We start from the raw sequence: 21,448 nt of genomic DNA, 5'->3' as shown, positions 1-21,448 counted from the left end.
CCATTTCCCATCCCCCAGATCAAGGAGCAGGGTTGAAAGGAGGTCACAGTTCATGACCAAGGCCATGCGGTCATAGTAATGACAAGAAAATCCTGCTTCCCACCCTTCCTTTCTGGCTAACCCTGGATTCAGAAATCTGTTAGAGGAAAAAAATTGCAGTGAAATGTCCCTTTGTGCTGGTTTTCACACCGTGGTGAGAAAATCTTTTCCTGGAACTTGGAGACATTTTTCTTACTGAAAAGGAAGTTGTCAGTTTCTATGGCTCTTGCCCTGTGGAGGTGCTGGTTGATGGCCTCAGAAGCCGTATCTCTCTCATGTGTCAGTCTGTCAATTTAGCTACTAACTTCTGACCTTGAGTCAGACAAATCTTCACAAAGACAGCAACAGAGAAATCATGGCAGACTGGAAGTCATGTGGGAACTGAGCCAGACCTCACTTACCCCTACCAAGTCTTGAGGAAAGACCGCAAGGTGCTTTTCACGCTCACGACACTCCAAGTCACTTCTTAAAGCAGTTTGGGGTCAGGACACTCGAATATTCAGCTGTTTTTGGTCATGAACAGTCTTAAAGAAATCGTTCAATAAAAACATCTTGATTAAAATCCATAGAATCTTTTCCAGCTATACCTGGTGCAAATATACCTTTTTTTTAGATGTATGCCCTCTGAGAATTATTTCATTCACCTGTTTATTCATTCGACAAATGTAGAGTGAGTTTTCCCTAAAGACCAGCACTGTGTTAAACACTGAACGTGCCCTGTTGAACAAAGACCCTTCCCTGCCTTTAAAAAACCCAACATCGATTTTGGGAAATGCTTGACAAAGCCTGTGCTGGTGAATGTGCCTTGATTTTCGTCTTCACTTGCTGCCCACTTAGGATACAAAGTACACAGCTCACAGTGGTCACACCTGGACAGATGTGCATTTTGATCATTATTCTTAGATCACCTCACATGAGCCAACAAGATTATCTATGTTTGCTGTTACATAAAATGAATATTTTTTTAGTCAAAAATGATAAAAACAAAGAAAGCACAGCTAAGACTTTTCTGATCTGCAGTATCTTCACTTGGCCCTCGAAAGCCGTTTCCATGAGGTAAATTCTGCAGTCAGGAGAAAACCGTATGCGCTGGGATTCTTAACTCCCAACTTTACCTAGTCTTCTGAGGTCACATGAGTCCCACAGGAAAGATGCACCTGTATCTATTCAAAAGGAAGGAGTTATGAGTGATCCTCAAATAATGAAATCCTACCTTCCCACAGTTTCAAATCAGACAACTATAATTAGTAGAGGCTAAAACCTACTTGCACCTATGGCATAAAAATGACAGCGTGGTTACTATTTTGAATCCCAATTCTAGCTTTGCAAGAATCTAAAAGATCTATTAGTAAAGTCAACTGAGTGATGAAATTGCGTAAATTGCTTCGGGCCTCTGAAAACTTATTACAGTCATTTTTTAAAAATAGTACTTGGGAGCATACCATATGTCATTTCTATGATGACAACGATCCAAAGTATGTTGGCTTTGCTTCTAACATGACATGGGACTCATATCAATGCAGAGCTTTAGATACCGTTCCATGACATGCAGGGTTTCCTATGCTAGTTTCAAAGACGTGCAGAAGACATTATTTAAAAAGGCCAAAAATTACTTCAGACTCTGTGTTCTACCCCAGTATGCCACAAGAGGGCATTCTTCTCCCAAAATATATGCAAGCAGGGTTTGCCACTGATTTCTTTTTTTTTTTTTCTTTTTAAGATTTTATTTATTTATTTGACAGAGATCACAAGTAGGCAGAGAGGCAGGCAGAGAGAGAGAAGAGGAAGCAGGCTCCCTGCTGAGCAGAGAGCCCGATGCGGGACTCAATCCCAGGACCCTGAGATCATGACCTGAGCCGAAGGCAGAGGCTTAACCCACTGAGCCACCCAGGCGCCCTACCACTGATTTCTACAGAAATCGTACATGTGTACGATTATCTCACAAGGGTCTTTAGCCTGTTCAGCAGTGTTTCATTAACGACTGATTCTAACATGATATTTTGTTTTCTTTACTTGACATATTCTGATTGTGAATTTTATAGGGTGCTAATCAATGGCTTGGATGACAACGGAAGACTGGGTGTATTGTTTAAGTAGAGTTTTTGTTTTGCTTGTGATTTGCGATTTGAGTTCCCTAAAAAAGTTGGTGGTTCATTATGTCTCTCCCTTAGGGCTTTTTTGAAGAGGAGGAAGGTAAAGAGTACATTTATAAAGAGCCTAAGCTGACAGGCCTCTCTGAGATTTCCCAAAGACTGCTCAAGCTCTACGCAGATAAATTCGGAGCAGACAATGTGAAGATAATCCAGGATTCCAATAAGGTAAAGGAAAGCCCGTATTCACGCAAGTGTGAGGAGTTGACTTAATTTTTTCTAACTGTCGTAGTTAAAGTTTTCATTTTCTGCCTGACTGTGCAAAGTAAACCACCTCAACTATTCTGGATGTTTTCCTCATTTGTTTATCGGCTGGTTGATCGGTGATTTCTTTTTTCTTTTGTCAGTGTTATTCAAGTAACTTATAGGTCATCATAGAAACAATTTACTCATTTCTGTACTTATGCCATAGGTTATTTGTTTGCATTTGAACAGCAATCTAAGGGTTAAAGTGATTGGGCCCAATGGTGGAGTTGGACGAAACAGCACAATGTATGTATTCAGTCATGGAGGTCTTTGGGAGTCATACCAATTTTGAAATCTGTCCTCTGTGACAGTGGCAGACTTGTATTAACCTGAGAACATTCATTTTACTTCCTCATGGCTGCATGAAGCAAGGGCTTACATACTCTGATTAGTTTAGTCAAAACTGAATCTTCTAGTGTGCTTTCATTCATTTAGCCAACTTTTATCAAGCACCTACTACATGCCAGGCCCAGAACTAGAAGCTGGGACACATGGAGTGTCTTCCTTCCAGAGCTCACAGTTCATATAGGGTTAAGAAGAAAAGAATATATGCGAACAGTTAATTAAATAGAGCCAGTGAAGTTCCACAAGAGACATGGTCCAAGTTACATGGAGAAAGCTCAGGGCTCCCTTAAAAGCTCATTCTTGGCTGGGCAGTGCTCCACAGAGGAAGAATGTTTGCTCTGGGAATTGCAGAGTGAGAAGGTGTCTGCTGGAAGCAAAGGGCATTCTAAGAAGCCCAGCACAGGCAATGCCAGGGAGGAATGAAAGCGGGGGGTGTGTTTAGAGCCTGCCAGGTCTCAGAATCACAGGTTGGAGAGAAGAGCGTGGCAGAGTGAGGGAGCCGGAAAAGCTGGTTTGTGCCCAAATGCAGAGGCTGTTCCTAGGCCACAAAGGAAAAGGTCTTTTTGCGCCTCTCCTCTTTTACACAGCTGGTATTTGGAGGGATCTGGGCCTGAGGCTACTGGATCCAGACTGAAGTTGTGACAATGGGCTCATCATTCTCTCCCTTATAGCTGGAAGGGTACAATCCCCTTTGCCGTGAAGGTGGACAGAACTGGAACTACCCTCATGGTGGCTCTCTGAAATAGGGGGCATAGACAGAGTTTCTAGTGGGACAAGAAAAATGTCGAATTTGGTGTCAGACCACTGGAGTCTTCATTCCACCAGAACACCTCCTATCAGCCGGGGATCCCTCTTGGAGAAACTAGGTGGCCACTCTGAATCTCCTTTTTTTTTTTTTGAATCTGTAAAGTGGTTACAATTATACTCATTTTACAGTGTAATTTTTAGGAGCATTACAAAGAAGTTCTCAAGCTTCCTCAAGTCTCTGGAATCAGATAGGCAGCAAGCGGTTCAACAGATGGAGAAAGCTGGAGGAAGTTGGAAAATTCTTCCAGAAATCATTAGGAAAGAGGATGAGACTCATCTCTTCCAACCTTGAAAAATAGCAAAAGCCATTCCCTGGCTGTTCCTGGGACCCCCAGCCTGCCTGCCTTGTTGTTTGAGAAGGCTAGTCACTGCAGCAGAGTCAGTAAATACATTATCTAGGTTGATTTATTGCAGATAGGAGAGAAAAAAAAATAGAGAAACTGAAAATAAAAATACTGGCACTCATGAAATAGGTGAATCAGTTCATCCCCTAAACAGACGAAGAACCCCCTTCCACATTACAATCCCAGAGCCCATGGCCCCAGTCTAGGTATGTCGTTGAATCCTGGCGGGACCAAGAGATACAGTTCTACTCTCAAGAATCTCATATTCTAGGGGTACCTGGGTGGCTCAGAGGGTTAAAGCTTCTGCCTTCGGCTCAGGTCATGATCCCAGGGTCCTGGGATCAAGCTCTGCATCGGGCTCCCTGCTCAGCGGGGAGCCTGCTTCCCCCTCTCTCTCTGTCTGCTTCTCTGCCTACTTGTGATCTCTGTAAAATAAATAAATAAAGTCTTAAAAAAAAAAAAAAAAAAGCAAAGCTCATATTCTAGACAAAGGTAGGGGTATTCATTACAGAAGAGAAAGATCAAAGATTAAATTATATGCCCTAAGCAGGTACTTAGGTGCCCAAGAACCTCAGCTCCGTGGAGGGCTGGCTCCAACGCACCTCTGCCGCCTCTGGACCACGGTCCAGCCAGTTCCCCTACCTGTCGCTTCAGTTGGCCCAGCTCTGAAGCGATCCCATCGCCCATCTTTCCCCCGTGGGGACAGGGACAGGCCCCTCCCTCGGGAGGCCTGCGGCGGGAACGCAGAGCCTGCTGGCTTCCAGGAGCCCCTGGGGCTCACCACTCTTCTTTTGCCATAATGTGTTAACCCAGGTAAACCCCAAGGATTTGGACCCCAAATATGCCTACATCCAGGTGACCTATGTCACGCCGTTCTTTGAGGAAAAGGAAATAGAGGACCGCAAGACGGACTTCGAGATGCACCACAACATCAACCGCTTCGTCTTCGAGACGCCGTTCACGCTGTCAGGCAAGAAGCACGGCGGCGTGGAGGAGCAGTGCAAGCGGCGCACAGTCCTCACCAGTAAGTGCCGCCGAGCCGAGCCTCTCTTCGGGGCTGCGTGGCTCTCGGGTGCTTCTGGGCTTGCTGACAAGGACCGGACGCGCTAAATGAGACGTGTGTGCTGGGAAGCACCTCTTTCCCCTGCTTGGGAAAGACGACAAGGAGAGAAGTTCTCAGTAGAGCTACTTAATGCACCTCTTCCCTTGAGACGTTCCAGCCGTCAAGGTCATGGTGTGCGCCTCCTGGGAGAGGCACTGGGAACTTCCCCCTGCCCTCGCCCTGAGCCTGCCCCCGGGGATTACAGGGTTAGCAGCTCTCCGAAGTGTGTGCCTTGGGACCAAATTCCAAACCACTCTGGAATTCAGGCTTCTCATTTGTAAACTGAAGGCAAGGGATGACCTCCCCGGTTCCTCTCCGTCATCCTCTTACCTATTCGGTAAACATGCCAGGAGGGCATGAGAGGGGCTGGACACTCTCCTGGGAATTTAAATAAATGAACCCCGAGTCTTGCCCTCAATGTGTCCACGGTCTGGTAGGAGAAAACCAAGTAAAGCAAGAAATCCAGGCGAGCTTGGCCTGCGAAAAAAAAAAAAGGGAAGGCATAGGAAATCCCCCTGCGCAGGGGGCGGTCTCCTAGGGCAGACCAAAGAGAACGTTGAGCAAAGGTGTTCTGGAGGAATCTTGAGAGACGAGCAGTCCTGGAGTACGCAATAGATACAATAGCAGTGTCTCAAATTATAGGAAACATTCATCTTCCGTAAACTTTTCCAGAACTTTTATCATCAAAAAATGAGAACAAAACTATCGTACTATAAGCTACTGAGTACACATTTAAGCATTCTATAGGGTGGTTTAGTATAGTTTTTATTTGAATTAGAAGTTTGGGGTGGGGTTCTGTTTCAAGACTCTAAAAGCCTAAACCCAGCCCACAGATGAGTAGTCGTTGTTTAGCGAAGTGTAGAAAAGCAAGTCAGGTGACAGCCGCTGGGCCCCAAGCTGAGATGTGAGACACCACAGTACACTGGAGGAAAAATAACTCACAGACACAGAAACCATGCAGAGTGGAAGATGCTGTATGCCAAAAAAAAAAAAAAAGTGTCTGGACCTACCGGGGCCACCCCAGACTCCCCTCAACCTTTACCTTCTCTTCTCTTGCATGTCTTTTGTGCAGCGAGTCACTTGTTCCCATATGTGAAGAAGAGAATACAAGTCATCAGCCAGTCGAGCACAGAACTAAATCCTATCGAAGTGGCGATTGATGAGATGTCCAAGAAGGTTTCTGAGCTTAACCAGCTTTGCACGATGGACGACGTAGACATGATCCGACTGCAGCTCAAAGTCCAAGGAAGCGTCAGCGTGAAGGTAGGCGCTCTCGGAGCGGAGAAGCGCTTGTTATAGCATGAAGCCTGGTATAAAACACCCTAGAAATTCTTTACAAAAGGGCTAAGAGAGACTTTTTTCTGTGTGATACCATCCAGCAACTTTATCTGAGTCTTTCAAATTTTGTTTCGCTGTAAGTACACATGGATGGTGCTAAACACCAGGAGATAAACCCTTTTTTTTTTTTTTTTTTTTTTAGCCTAAATAAGATTTCTTCATCCTCAATCCTCCTTTCCCATCTTCTCTGGATAAACTATGTTCTATATTCTAAAATCTAACCAATGAATTAATTAATGAATAATAAATGTGGCTTTCTCATAAGTATCTGTAAGTAAGAGCCTTACGAAAGTGTTCCAAAACAAAATTCTTAAAAGAGTATTAGTTCATAAGATGTGTGTCAGTATTTATCTGACTGTCAGAGGCCTGAGAAGCAGCGGATGGCCTGCTCACAGTGGGGGATTAAAGAATATATAACAAGCAGACTGTTTGCAAAAGCATAAGCAGTATTTAGGAAAATCAACAAGGTGGGCGCAGGTCCTAGCTAGAACGTTACCCCCTAGATCTGAAGACAAGGGGAGAGAAGAGTGAATGGGAGCAGAGACAGAGCTGGGAGAGCCAGCTGGTGAGACAGACAGACAGCTGCCTCTGCTAGAGAGAAGACCACAAGGAGGAAACCCTGGGTCCCAAAACACCCTGACCAGCTGGAACTAGGGAGAGACAAGCAAGGCACTCACTGTGGGCACAGAATTTAAATAGGCATCAAAACACTCAGTACCCACGATAAAATAATATTAATGCACGTTTTTTAAAATAAAAAATGTCAAAAAATTTATAATGAACCAAGTGTTCACATTGTAAATAAAGGCAGGCCAGTAAGTATGCCCTGTGCAACTACGATGGAGCCCAAGGCAAAATCAGGAATACAGCTCCTGATGATCTGCTCTCCGCTTCTGCACCTACCTCTTGTCTGTGTCCCCCATGGCTGACTCAACATAGCAATAATAATAAATCTTTTAAAGTCAGAAGGCAGAAGACCCATTGCTATACTCCAAATGGAACAGCTTCCCTCAGCACATAGGTGTGTCGAGGAAAGTGAGCATTGGATTTGGAGAAGCAAAGGAGAGAATCCATAACGTTTACTCATTCTGCCATGCAAGCAATCCCTCCCCCATAAGGGCCTTTGAAGACAACTCTAATACAGTGTTAGCTTCCTTCTTCTGTGACCGTGTTCCTTCCAAGCTCTACAGTCACAGCAAAAGGCTACAGCACTAAAGAATATGGACTCCTTCACGAGTGTGAGCCTACTCTTGTGTGTGTGCGTGAACAGGACCTGGCATTGCGCATTCACTCAGCAAATCTGATAAATGCTTCCTCCGGCCAGTATCTAGGCCAGACTGTCAAGTGGAATACAGTCAAACAGTGTTTCCCAGGACAGCACATACACCACCACCGTGGAATGTCGCTTGTTAATAGTTCAGTGTTTACTCTAATGTGAACAGAATAAAAAAAAAATAAGTAGCACATCAAACATTTGATTTCACAGATGTTAAAATTAAATGGATTTCAAGTAAGGAAAAATGAGTCGCGTTTTCAAAGATAGTGAGAAAATAACGGTGCAAGCCAAGTGCAGATATGACAAAAATGGGAAACAATGGGCAAGTGACAGTTTGCGAAGGGTGGCCATGGAGTGCAGCACTCAGATTCGTCCTTCAGGAACTTACTACTGAGTTAGAGGACAGCAGATGAGACAGGTAGTGCATTGTTAGGTCACCAGGCTCTGTGAGAGGATTGGGGTGCTGCGTGATTGGTTCTACTCCTTCCAGCGGTGGAGAAGGCCCCATCCAAGGAAGAGACGGGATGGTCCTCAGCCAATTCTCTTCTCCCCAACAGGTTAATGCTGGGCCTATGGCCTATGCACGAGCTTTTCTTGAAGAAACCAATGCAAAGAGATACCCTGACAACCAAGTAAAACTTTTGAAGGAAATCTTCAGGTAAGTTTTTCTGTGTTGGAACGTACCTCCACCAGGTAGCAGAGTCTCTCAGCAGCTTGACTCGGAGCTGCCACTTTCTGCGGCTAATTGGTCATTTGCTTTTCGCTGTCACTAAAGGCAATTTGCAGATGCATGTGGGCAAGCCCTTGATGTGAACGAGCGGCTCATCAAGGAGGACCAGCTGGAGTACCAGGAAGAACTGAGGTCCCATTATAAGGACATGCTTAGTGAACTTTCCGCAATCATGAACGAGCAGGTAAGACTTGGCTTGAGGTGGTCCAAGCTGCCACATTATAGAAACTGTCCCTAGTGCCAGAAGGACTGTAAATGTCCCTTTTCTTACATGAACAACATGAGCACAGAGGTTCTCACTCCTCCATGTCCAAGAGTCTTTGCCTCTCAAAGCAGAGATCAGGTTAGGGGAGAAAAAATCTATAGGGGGAAAAAAAAAAGATGAGAACCCAGGTAATTTCCAAAGTTTCAGTTATGTTTATCCAAACTTTATGCAAAGTTGGCTTCCTAAAATAGATGGAACACCAAGGAACACAGGATGACATTCCACTAGGTTTGCTGCCACTCCTGTCACCCCAATATACACCTCGGCAACGCCCAGGTTGTGAGGTGGAGTTCTACAGTTCTGCCACCAGGGGTCCTGCACCATACTCGAGAAGAACCCTAGGTCTAAGGTCAAGGCTTTGTAAGGTCCAGACTGCACCTACAGAGACTGGGAATTCCTGAAGATGTGCAGAATTGGTTAAAACTTAATCCTCTGCCCCACCAGCAGGTCATCCACATCTAGCATGTTCCATAAGGGTATGCACAAAATCTGGATATTCATTAATCACAATACTTTTTGAGGTGCAGAAATCAAGCGGAAAAGCCAAGGGCCACTCTTTGACTTTCCAGCATCCATCAACTCCCACACCTGGACATCCCGACCTGGACATCTTACTATTCATGGTCTTCTCCAGGAGTTTGATGTGCTCTTTACAGAATAACTGAGCAGGAGAATTTGAATAATCTCCTAACAGTGCCTCATGCACAGCAGTCACTCATTAAAGATTAGTTCCCCTTCTTTTCTTTAAATGGCCTGGCACTATTCACAAAGCATGAAATGTATCTCATGCATGTTTTCTTCCCAGTGCATTTCTCATTGTTTCTTTTGTCTTCTTTTCCGTCTCCTTTTACCCACATTTTAAACTCTCCAAAGTAGTTAGGGGAAGAAACTGGTAAATTGATTTATGTTGGAGATCATGAATCTCCCTGGATAGGATTCCTCAATGAGGGATTATTGTTAGTGGTTTGGGATTTTGAAGGGGCGATGGGAATTAAACACTCAAGAGAGATGCCTCGGTTGCATGGGGGCCATCATAGATCTGCGAGTGAAACAAAAGAACGAGCAGTGGACCTTAAAACTGGAAAAGGTAGTGAAGAAATGTTTGTTTCCAACTATAAATTACGTCTGACCTTGAAACTTCAGGCAAAAAAATACTTTTCTCTTTTTTTTCCTGGCAGCTCTGTCGCGGTCCGTGTCTGTACAGCTTCTGTTCCTCTGTGTCTAGTATTTCCCTCAGTACTATAAGCAAAAGTGGTATGTTTTTCTTTCCTTATGTCTACACTGTCCTTTGTGGCCTTCTGGTCTGCCTATCTCTTCCTGGTTGTTCATATTCCCCCAGACACCTCCACGGTGGCTAGTGTTCTCTGAGTGTTTATTTAATTAGAACAATTTTATTTCCATTTCGAGAGAGACTGATATTTTTTTAAAAAGCTTGTTGATTAAAGTTAAAAGCTTATCTTTTTTTTTTTTTTTTTAAGTAAGCTCCATGCCCAACTTGGGGCTTTAACTCACAATCTTGTGATTGAGAGTTCCATGCTCTACCAACTGAGCCAATGAGACACCCCAACAACTTAGCTTTTAAAAAGAAAATTCATACTCAGCCAATTTGTAAAATATATTTGAGGTGAGTTGTATCTGAAACAAAGATTCAGTATACCTCAAATTGCAACAACAACAAAAAAACAAAAACAAAACAACAACAACAAAAATCTTCTGCACAAATATAAGAACCAGCTGATTAAGAGGAGAGAAAAATAATTCTTTTACAGGATACCTTTACTAAAAGAAGCAAAGTTTAAGTTTGTGCTTCCTGGAAGTTGATTCAAAGAAAAGAAATGTATGGATTGCACAGATCTTATTATTCAGTAAAAGAAACAGATCTGTTGGCAGGAAAGATAAACTTTCTCCTGGTCCTGGGGATTTGTCACATTGGTATTTATATATGGGACAATGACAGCAATGTATGTTACCTTCAAAAAAAGTTTTCCTTAAAAATGATTTACTCTATTATGTGGGTTTTCCATATTTCCACCTTAGATTAAAATGAGGACAAAGTATTAACTTCTAACTCTGTAAAAGAGATTCTAGAAGAGAAACTAGTTAATAATCATCAATCATAAGTATAAATTATCCATAGCAAAACTATAAGATATCTAAGTGAAATTAGCTATTTTCATGGCAATCATCAATAAATGTTATTCATTGGTTGTAATGAACAATTTCCTAAAATCAGAAAGAGCTAGCCAATGATTAAGATCTATAAAGTCCCTAGTATTTTAAAACATGGGTGTTGTCTCAGTTCAGATTTACAACAACAACAACAACAACAACAAAATTGTTTACTTCTTTTCTTAGTTTTTTTAAGTGAAAAAGCATCTGGCCGTAATAACTGAATTCAAACTCTAGTGGAGGGAAGGGTTGTCTAATATTAGCATGATCTTGTAATGCATTAATTCATTCACATACCTTTATACTTATGACATGTTCTGGAAGATAATTACATATATAGTTACAGTGAAGAGAGAAATTCTACCATTGAACTTTTAAAAATAGAAATAGTGTTAGAATAGATAGACATAGAAAGAAAGAAAAATAGCAATGGAATTAATTATTCAGTTGACTCCAAGAGTGCCCAGAAAAGTCCTAGCTAAGAGGGTATCCGGAAGCCACCTACTTAGTGAAAGAAACTTCAGTATACGGAAGGAGATGGACTAGGATAAAGTGGATGCTAGCGTGTAAAATGGAGATTTGGGGATGAAGCAATTCGGGTTGCTAAAGTGACAGGCAGACAACAACTACCTTTATAGGCAGCCAGAATGCCACTCTATTTTATAAGGAGCCAAAAAACATAAAACCTCCTTTGATGGAGGCCAAAGTGATACATGTAAGTAACTGGAAGAAACATAAATATAAGACGCTCATTTGGAATCTGTTTCAGCACTGACGGTGATAGCATTGTGAAATCAACAGCCATAATGAATCTTAAATATAAAATACAGAGAAAGGAATGGGTCCACTCTGTTATGGTGGCAAGCAGGCAAGATGCAAAGGCATGTTGCTTCGGGAGTGTCAGATACTCTACGAACACTTTATTTCCCAAATTATTTAAGCAGAACTTGTGGCATCTATCATAAGGAGGATTTATGGGCAGTCTCGGATACCCAGATGCTTCGTGCTCTGTGCAGGTTGAAGTGTTAACCTGTCTTGGAGGGTTAAAGCTAAACCACAGTAATATGTCAACTAAGTGGAAAAATCTTTTGAAATATCCATTAAGTCTCTCCCTTCCAGAGATACATTTTAGAGGTGCCTACAGTTTCTACTGTAGTTATCATATTTACATATCATTATTTGCACAGATTTGACAGGAAGTTATTACTTTAGGCACGATAATATTATTTTCAAAGTAAAATGAAGGCAAGGTGTATTTTTTTCTTATATTTCCATTAATGCAAACATTTAAATGAGCTTTTGGGTGTTTCCCCTTTTTGGTATTTTGACAGTATAAGTTGTAAACTTTTAGAATAAAATGAAATTCTGGAAGTACTCAGATACAATCCTAAATTCATTATTTATAAAGTTATCTCTGATAGTCAGAGTATTGTGAAGCTATTTTAAATCTTGCCAAAATGCTTCTGACATGGGCTTGCAAAAACTTCCAGAACTATTCTGATAAGCTCATTTTCAACAACTCACAGCGGTCCTTATGGGGGTGGGGGAGAAGCACTGTTCTGGGTTTTAATTTTGTGCCAATATTAACACGAACCTCTCTATTTTTCCTTTTGATTTGCCGTGTTGCATTTCATCCTGTCAAGATTACATACAGGGACGACCTGTCAAAACGCGGAGCGGAGCGAACCTGCCCTCTGGTAATTAGCAGGGCCGCCCTGACTGTGCCCACTGTCTCCATCTCAGCCATTGAGGAAGCTTGAGTGGCGGTCTGCTTCATCAGACACACCTCTGAGGGAACCCCCTGAATTTGCAGCTCATCTCGGGGAAGAGAGAGATTTAATTTATTTGAAGTTTTTATAGTGTTAATAATTTTTTTTTTTTACCTTGCTAGCTTGAAAATTTTGCCCGCCTCTCGTTTTGCACATTTCTTATGATTTGTTTGTTTTTTCTTTTTCCTTGAGCAACGTTGATCAAGCCAAGCTGAACATTTGCCATGAAATTGCAATGAATGTGTAGCTCAAAAGCAAACCCAAGTTTGCTGTCAGTTATAATGTGTTCAATACCAAGTCCTAGTACACATATTTTAAAGGTCAAAGTGAATGTTTTTGTAACATTTAAGCACATTTCAAATGTAAATAGAAGATTGTAAGATATATGGTTTTTACCAAATTTAAAAGAACCTTTTTAGTTAATACTTATGACAGTGCTAAAATTGTATGAATAACATTTCAGATACCATTATATTAAAATATTTGTGTATGTGTACAAAAGTGTTGATAAATACTAACCTTTAAAGTTTGTGAAGTTCCTTTATTTGTAATATATGTGCTCTTAAAAGCAATGGGATGTGAAATTATGTAAGTATTTTGTTGTTAATAGAAATAAAAAATACAGTTACTTTGCATTTGGTTCCCTCTTGAAGAGTGGGTGGAGTCCCTACTAAAAGTGTTTCATCGGACTGGACATCTGCTGAATGCAATCCCACACTCAGTACGTATGGTGCCTCCTTAAGAGGTTAGGGAAAGGACTCTACACTCAGCCAGGCTGTTACTCCAAAGATCAAATCGACATGCCAGAGGTTTCCAAATCTACATTAATAGGATGATTGGGGAAGATAGAATTAATCAGAATCTTGAGGGCTGTAGTATTTAATAGGGCTCTTCACAAATATTCCATATAAACTTGCGGTGGGATAGCATGTTCCTGCCTCTTTTGATGTTAAGAGTTGGCCATGTCACTTGCTTTTGAAATGTAAGCAGAAGTGACATGTGTCATTTTCAGGCGGATACTTAAAAGCCAGTAAGTAGTTCTGCCCAATCCCCTCACTGAGGCCCTCACATGGAAATGAGGCCTCTATCAGCCCAAGTCCCCAAGAGACCACAACGAGCATACACACACACACACACACACACACACACATACCCCACAACTACCACCACTCCCCACCAACCCTGTCAAATTTACAGTCTGAGTCAGCAGCACATTTGGTTGTATTAAGGTCCCAAGATTCAGGGATTGTTTGTTACCACAGCATTATGAGCTCATCCTGGATGAATTGTGACTGATGCTCAACCGTGTTCGGGAACCACTAACACATTCCACCTCCTCCTCCAGCCAGCTCTCTCCCCCAAGCAACACCAGCAGCAGTGCAGCTGAACTAAGATGCCTCCAGATGCAGAAGGCAAGCTCAGGATGAGCATTTTACATTCACCCCCAGCAGCCATTCCACAGGTCCGGCCTCCAGTTAGGAGACTTTGGCTGAGTTCATCTTTCTCTTTCAAAAGTCCATTGGCCACTATCCACAGAGGACCACAAAGGAGGGTAGAGCTTAGAAGACATATTTAAATACTGTGAACACAGAAGTGATAAAATCGTATTTGAGATGAAAACTCTGATCACTCAAGATTCAAGTAACTGCTCTTTTCTCAAAAAGAATGCACTGCTTTGTCTTTAAAATAAATAAAGCCCTGTGATGGGATGACCTCTGATTCAAAGTAACACTCCCTGCTTCATTCTGATTCCAACTTTCTGGGTATTTGTCTGGCGGGATAGAATCTTGGTCATCTCACCTAACTTCCTCATCATTACTATACCAAGAACCCAGGAAGACTCTTCCCTTGCTACTGTTCCCACCCAATTTCCCCTTTAGTCTCAAGACCTTAAGCCCCTCCCAACCCACCCATCCCCCTGCCCAAGGACACTGTCAGCAATGGGCTACCTGTCCAAATCTGAAAATACAATCTATAAGGAAGTAATCGCAAATAATGGGTCTTTGGGCCACCTATGACTAAGTCCACTTAGTGTCCAACTCTTGATTTTTATTCAGGTCATATCTTGGGGTCCTGGGATAGAGCCCCCTGGCAGGTTCCGATGGAGTCTGCTTGAAGATCCTCTCCCTGTACATCTGCCCCTCCTCCCTTATGCTTATATACACACTCTCTCTCTCTAAAATAAATATTTTTAAAAAATAGATATTTTTACTTTTGTTAAATGCCCAATATTCTATTCACAAGGAGCAGTATGTTCAATGACTTCATTGTGGTTTGCTCCAAAGTGGTTCTGAGATGAAGTCATTGAAGATTTTTTTTTTTAACAGAGAATGCAAGAGGGAGAGAGAGAGAAGCACACTCTCCACTGAGCAGGGAATCCTGCTCAATCCCAGGACCCTAAGATCATGACCTGAGCCGAAAGCAGACACTCAACCAACTGGGACACCTAAGTGCCCCATATAGCAATAGCCTAAACACAATTGCTCTAGAGACAATGAACTGAAACCACTCTGCCTTAGCAGCATCAAAACTCACCCTGCACAGTCCCAGAACCTTGTATTCCTGACTTCTTTAGACCAGATGCATCAAAAATTGGCTTCTCGGAGACTGAAGCCAGCACATCCATATTTTTTTTTAAAGACTTTATTTATTTATTTGACAGACAGAGATCACAAGTAGGTAGAGAAGCAGGCAGAGTGGGGGTGGGGGGCAAGAAGCAGGCTCCCTGCTGAGCAGAGAGTCTGATGCGGGGCTTGATCCCTGGACCCTGAGACCATGACCTGAGCCGAAGGCAGAGGCTTAACCCACTGAGCCACCCAGGTGCCCCAAGCACATCCATATTTTATCTGTGGCACACAATGTCTTTAGGTTTTTGCAATTAGATATCAACACTTAAATACTCAGAGACAGATAAAATTCCAGCTTCTTAACATCTGTTAAGAAATCAGGCTCTATGGCAATGCTGGATTCAATTCCCACATGACAACAATCAGTTAAAACTGAGGTACTGTTGACCCTTTACATGTGCCTTCCAGCTTGCCAGAGTTGGCACCAGGTCCTAACTGACTTACACCTGATCAACCCTCTTACCTATTTCCTGCCTAGACCTAGGCACATGCAGACCTCTGTTCAGATAAGCTTTTTATATGTAAGCATAGTGATCACTAGATGTGGACAGTAAATCATCTGTTTCAGAACTGGGTAGGACACAAGTTAAAAGGCATATTTCTGAGCTCTATCAATCTTCTGAAATAGAAGCCCCTAGGAGCCATACCCAGCTCCACATGATTCTTAGGCACACCAGGGTATAAAAATTCCACTGAGTCCTCTAATTAACTACCCTTAAAAATGTACTTTGCAGAAGACAATGCCTTGTATACCAGTGACCTGATTTTCAGTTGCCAAGACAGTGAATTCTTATTTTATATTCTTTTTATCTTTGTGTAACTTCTCTCAAAGCAATCTACAGCATTTTACCCAAATTAATAACTCCTCAAAATAAGCTCAGTAAAGAAAAAAATGATAGTAAATCTCACAGTTCTACAAATGGAAATGGAAAGAGTAAAAATAAGACAAGTGGGATCATTTTCATTATTTACCCTGGAAAGTATCCAACACAGAATATGTGGAGGTAGTTCTTGGGCTCAGTCCTGGCTCTGTCCACCATCCATTCATCATCTCACTCAGTAGCTACCTCTCTTCCCATTCTCATTTTAAAGTGCAAAATGCCCAGCCTGTTAAAAAAAATTAACATGTCCATGAATTTTTGGTAATAATTACCTTACAAACAAGTGTCCATTATCCAAACCCACACAGTATGTCCCTATTTTAACCGTGTTCTCATTCATTTAGAGACCAATATAAATGGGTCAATTAGCCTGTTTCCTTCAGAATGACACACTGTTTTCTGAAAAATGGAGAACAAATTATAGGGAAGTATCAACTTTCAGAACCCTAAACGCTGCTCTGCAAGACTTTACCATATGTATAGATTGATTTTTCATCTTACAGTATTGTCAAACTTCAGAAATATAAAAAGATATATGTATATATAAAATCAGTACTCTTATGAACAGTTAGGAAAAGAAACAAATTTGAAAGCAAATGTGACAAATGATCCCAAATTACACTTTAAATTTGCTCACATTACAAGTGGTCTCCATATCCTCCACTCCTACACTTGTATTGGTGAAAAATTATGTATATTTAAAAATAGATATTATATGATGAAATGTGATATTTTGTTCAGAAAATGATGAAGTACAGGCATGACTAATGTTCAGGATTCTCTGCAGGAAGCCCCTTTCCCTCCTTCTAGTTCCTTTTCGTGCCTATTTGCCTACATGTACCCTTTACTTAGATCCACATTGTTCTGCTCACTTGGGGGAAAAAACAAAACAAAACAAAACTATTTTGTGCTTCCTTCTGACAGAGAGATCCATTTCCCTTTTCTCCAACCACACAAATCCAACCCATAGACATCAGGACTAGCTGAATTCATGCCTGTGGTGGATGCTATGACACCACACCAGTTGCACCCTTGAGGACTGAGATACCCATTCTGCCAGCTGCTCAGAGGTGTGGCAGCTAACAGCTCTCCACTGAGTACCTCTGGCCCAAGGTCACATCACTGCCCACAGGAAGCTTACACTCAAGGATTGGTTGATGGTGGAAACCGCAAAAGCCTGGTTTCTTTGCTCCAAACCAAGACAACTCTGAAAGGCCATCCCGGCTCCCCGGCTCCTAAATAAGAGGTCATCTGTAACCACATCATGATTGAACAACTCCCTCTGTCCACTCATCTTCTGAAGAGGATTCCAAAGAGGCACTGATTCCCAATACATTTCCTACATGTACACCTCCACATAGACTCTGTTTCTTCGGGAATAGATCAAGTCAACAGCTTTTCAGATGCTTTGCTTATGACTCTTGCTCACCTGGATTTCACATCCTCTGCTTTTCAGTGGCCAAATTGCCCTAAATCTCCCATTTTTCTTTTCTTAATTATGTTGTCGGTTATCATTTCATGCGTACCTGTGTTCTTCCCAACCATATCATGCCTTCCTTGAAGACATATTGTGTCTTAATATTCTTTGTATTCTTGGCAGTTCAAATTACTGACCTGAACTTCAGAGTTCTGGAGCCCAGTTCTCAAACTTTTGTCAGGATGAAACAATTCCAGAAAAAAATGCTAGGGAAGGGAATGAGGAGCAGAGGAATGAAGAGCAGATTGTGAGACAATAGGTTTGAGGCCAGAAGTCAAGTGTCCTCAAATCTCTTTCTTAAGGGAATATTTTTGAAAATATCAGAGTTTACTGCTTTTTTGGTTTCTTCTCAGCTTCAGCAGAATTCTGCTCCTAAAGTATTTGGCACTAAATATGTAGACACATAGGAACAAATTAAAGCAAAAGTATTAATGACATGATGTTTTTCATTTGGAAGCTTTCCAGTTCCTCTTTGTTTCCAGTTCTCTTAGATTCCTATGCCCACCCCATCACCCAATGTTGCCTCACTATTGTCCCTACTCTAGCCCTCCACCCAGCTCTATCTTCCCCAGGCAGAAACCTCACACCTTTCCAGTCTGTGCTTGCCTTCTTTCCTAATGGGTTCTGATTCAAATGCCAATTCCAATCAAAGGTAGGTTGTTGCCTGGGATGCCTGGGATGCGGGGATGGGGAGAATTATTCAAGGCCACCTTTGCTCCCAGAAGATATGCTCCATTAGCTACATGATGGGCACAAGAGCCAGGAATGGCAGCCTACCTGCTGCTCCTTTGCCATCCTTGCATGAACCCTCCTCAAAGGCTAACGTCATATTATCTCAAGCTATAGTGCCACTGTCTGATTATAGGCAAGAGTGATACGGTTTCCTAGGAATATTAACAACAATCATTGTTGTTAACAACATGATTAACCCAATCAAACAACAATCGTAAACCCCAGAAAGTGAAATTCTAAATGTTGGAATTGTAGGTCTTCAGATATTCTGCCACTAAAGCTCTTCCTCAACCCACACTCTTCTCTACCGTATCACTGCATAGACAATCATCTCTTCCATGTAGGCTGAAATCATCTCTGAATGTATTCATTTAAATCAGATCTAGGTGAAACAGTACATGAATTACAAAAAACCATCCCTACTAATTGCCTGAAGTCTCAGCTAGGTATGTCCTTGGGCCAATCACTTGAACTCTCTAAGAGAAAGATATGATCACCCCTGAGCAAGTTGTTATGAAAATTAAATGAATAAAACAGATGTATGGGTACTTTGTTGAGTGTTATCCATGTATGTCTTATGCTAGTCACTAATTGAAAATTGTCAGATATCAACCCTACCAACTCATGCTATCTTCCCACATTATCCCAATGCAATCAGTATCTGATTCTCCTGATTCTCAGACAACATTCAAGGTATGATGGCCACTGAGAGAGCCACATGTACATAATGCTAAAGAACCTTGAAGGCATGAGAAAGTTTATGGGGGATACTGAATTTTTCAAGAGAGTGAAAAAGAGCTCAAGACATCATAAGAGCTGACATTTGAGAGTCCCCTTGCTATGTTTTTTGCAGCTCCACCCTAGTTATGTCCTGAAAATAATGAGAATATCCACGGTCTACTTAGAGAACACGGTCCCATCCTGGCAAGGAGCAAATTTGCCTGAGATGCAGAAGTGGTGAGTGTTGATTTGCCTATGAGACCAGGAGAGGAGCAGCTATGATTAGGGAACAGATAGGCAGATAAACGAGTTTGAGCTCAAACCTGGGTGATTAGGTGTGGGTAAATTATAGAGACAAGAAGACATCAATCAAAGAGAGAAATTCCCATGAAAGCTCTAAACTCTTCTGCCTTCCCCTTGCCCCTAGATATTACTATAGGGAATGCATGTGCTTTGGGATGAGAAGGAAAGGAAGAATAATTTGATAGAATGATCATAAATCATAAGTCTCAAGAGAGATACTACAGTAAGCACATAAAGTTGATCTTACAAGAATAAGGAGTAAAAAATAGATCAAAACATGCCCAAATGGGGTTCATGAATGTTGCTTGGAGAAGGTAATGGTGATTAAGCCTGAGTAATTGTGTGAGGGTTTACAAAGAATAACTTTAAATAACACTAATGTCAAGGATCCTCCAGAGGAATCTGTTTGCCATTTTCTTACATCATTAATATTAATACCCAACTATAAAGTCATTGTTCCTTGGATGTATTGCTAACGTATAAAGTACATTTGCTTTTGAAGCTGATGACTTTGTACTGTAACTACTAAATCCAGTTTCTAAGTTATAAATAAGATAGTGAGTGATAGTTGCAGGATATTTTATTAAATAGAATGCCCCACTGACCAAAGAAGTTTGTTCCATAATACTTACAGGGAGGTTAGTAAATCCCTTTGGATTTCTAAGGGACTCATCTTCTGAAATGCTATTTTTCCCTTTGAATGAGCAATTTAAAAATAAAAGAAAAGTAACGTTCCAGAAACCAACTTAAATCACTTCTTTAGAAAAGAAATTTTTACTTTTTAACAAAAGTCAAGTAAACTAGAAATCTAGCCAGGAAGGCTCTGGAGTGTTCTTTGAAAATATTTCCTAGCAGTGACCCAAGGCCATGGCAGAGGCCTTTTACCACCTCAGCTCAAAAATATTCCTTTGGATCCAGGGAGTCAAATGGCCTATCACATTCTGTGGAGTGGTTTTCAAAGTTCAGACTCTCCTGAACAGCTAAGTAAAATAGGCATTGACTCTCCTAGGTTTATGGAATTAGTTATTCCTAAACTAGAGGATTGGGAAGTACATGGCCCCTCACTCTGCCTTTAACCTTAAAAGAGCTGAAAATAGGATTCCTTTCTAGAAAGAAACTGTTCCCATTAGGATTTCAAGCTTAAGAGTTGCAAATCATGATACAAAAGATCTTTACTCTACCTTTAAGAGTCCCTGATTCAGAAACCACGGGTATTTAGAGTTACTGCTGGACAAAGTGGTGAAAAAACAGTAACAGGCTGATGAAACCAGTATTCACTGCGTCCTGAAGTGTCATTGGCATTTATAACTGTGTTAACCGAGAGCTTCTCTCCCCATCTTTTTTTTTTTTTTTCTATCTTACTGTTGGTCCTGCTTGGAATGAGTCAGAACCTCAAGAGTAGATGGGTAGGTGCCACTCCCCAGAAATGGGGATTTCCTAACATCATACATTGGCAAGAAGGAAATAAGAGGCTTAAAAAATGCATGAAACACAAATAAGCCTAGTCAAGCAAAGTAAGCCAACACCTCCCTGACTCCCAGGCTGATCACCAGCCCTCGGGAGTCTGAGGTTTTCCACTTGCAAAAGCCCCCGTACGATGAGACATCTGTTTGTTGCTGGAGGATATCATGGCAACATTATTTTATACCTCTTAAAATAACTTCCATTTGGCATTATTCATAAGTACATTATTAGAAGTTGGATTTTCAAATCAAGCGGTCAGTAAGATAACAAGATGCCTTAATTTGAAGAATGGGTTTTAGTGTTTTGGTTACTATCAACTTTTCCAGTCCCATCAAATGTGTAGCTTTTCTACTCCTTTCAAGAGAAACTGAGAAAGAGTGACTTTGGCAAAAATGCAGGGCTCCCAGGGGACTACGCAGCTGCAACCCATTCCCTCTCCTGGAAGCCATAGAAATAACTCATGGTTGGAGTTACTGAAAGTTGCTCCACCGTTTCACCTCAGAAACAGCCTTGAGTGCAGTGAGAACTATGGTTCACTTTCTCATTCACTTCATCCTTCATCAGAATTAGCAACTTCTTAGATTATGTATTTTTCATATCAGATGATGTGTTTTTTGAAGCTGAAAGGTTAGCATATTCTCCTTTTGTAAATTAAGAAGTAACA

At 41.6% G+C, this 21,448-nt stretch overlaps 1 protein-coding gene and 1 long non-coding RNA gene across 15 annotated transcripts in view; one reads left to right on the top strand and one right to left on the bottom strand.

Annotated features, from left to right (window-relative positions):
* Positions 1 to 13,215, top strand: part of DOCK10 (dedicator of cytokinesis 10) — a 262,830-nt gene extending 249,615 nt beyond the window's left edge. For 9 of the 14 annotated variants that reach the window (XM_032354989.1, XM_032354988.1, XM_032354993.1 and 6 more), the window contains 7 exons: positions 2,211 to 2,357; positions 4,745 to 4,955; positions 6,106 to 6,296; positions 8,205 to 8,305; positions 8,423 to 8,561; positions 9,821 to 9,896; positions 12,455 to 12,617. In XM_032354989.1, coding sequence (XP_032210880.1) covers positions 2,211 to 2,357; positions 4,745 to 4,955; positions 6,106 to 6,296; positions 8,205 to 8,305; positions 8,423 to 8,561; positions 9,821 to 9,896; positions 12,455 to 12,516 — 927 coding nt within the window. In that variant the 3' untranslated portion in view covers positions 12,517 to 12,617. Of the gene's footprint in view, positions 1 to 2,210; positions 2,358 to 4,744; positions 4,956 to 6,105; positions 6,297 to 8,204; positions 8,306 to 8,422; positions 8,562 to 9,820; positions 9,897 to 12,454 lie in introns of all 14 variants that reach the window. The other 5 variants (XM_032354991.1, XM_032354984.1, XM_032354985.1 and 2 more) reach the window with 2 other exon arrangements.
* Positions 8,556 to 21,448, bottom strand: part of LOC116597376 — a 40,477-nt gene continuing 27,584 nt past the window's right edge. Inside the window, exon 4 of the long non-coding RNA XR_004288577.1 lies at positions 8,556 to 8,737. This is a non-coding gene — a long non-coding RNA (uncharacterized LOC116597376). The remainder of the gene's footprint in view (positions 8,738 to 21,448) is intronic.

Source organism: Mustela erminea, chromosome 8 (genome assembly GCF_009829155.1).
Source record: "Mustela erminea isolate mMusErm1 chromosome 8, mMusErm1.Pri, whole genome shotgun sequence".
Classification (NCBI taxonomy): domain Eukaryota; kingdom Metazoa; phylum Chordata; class Mammalia; order Carnivora; family Mustelidae; genus Mustela; species Mustela erminea.
This window is presented reverse-complemented; position numbering and strand designations above follow the sequence as displayed.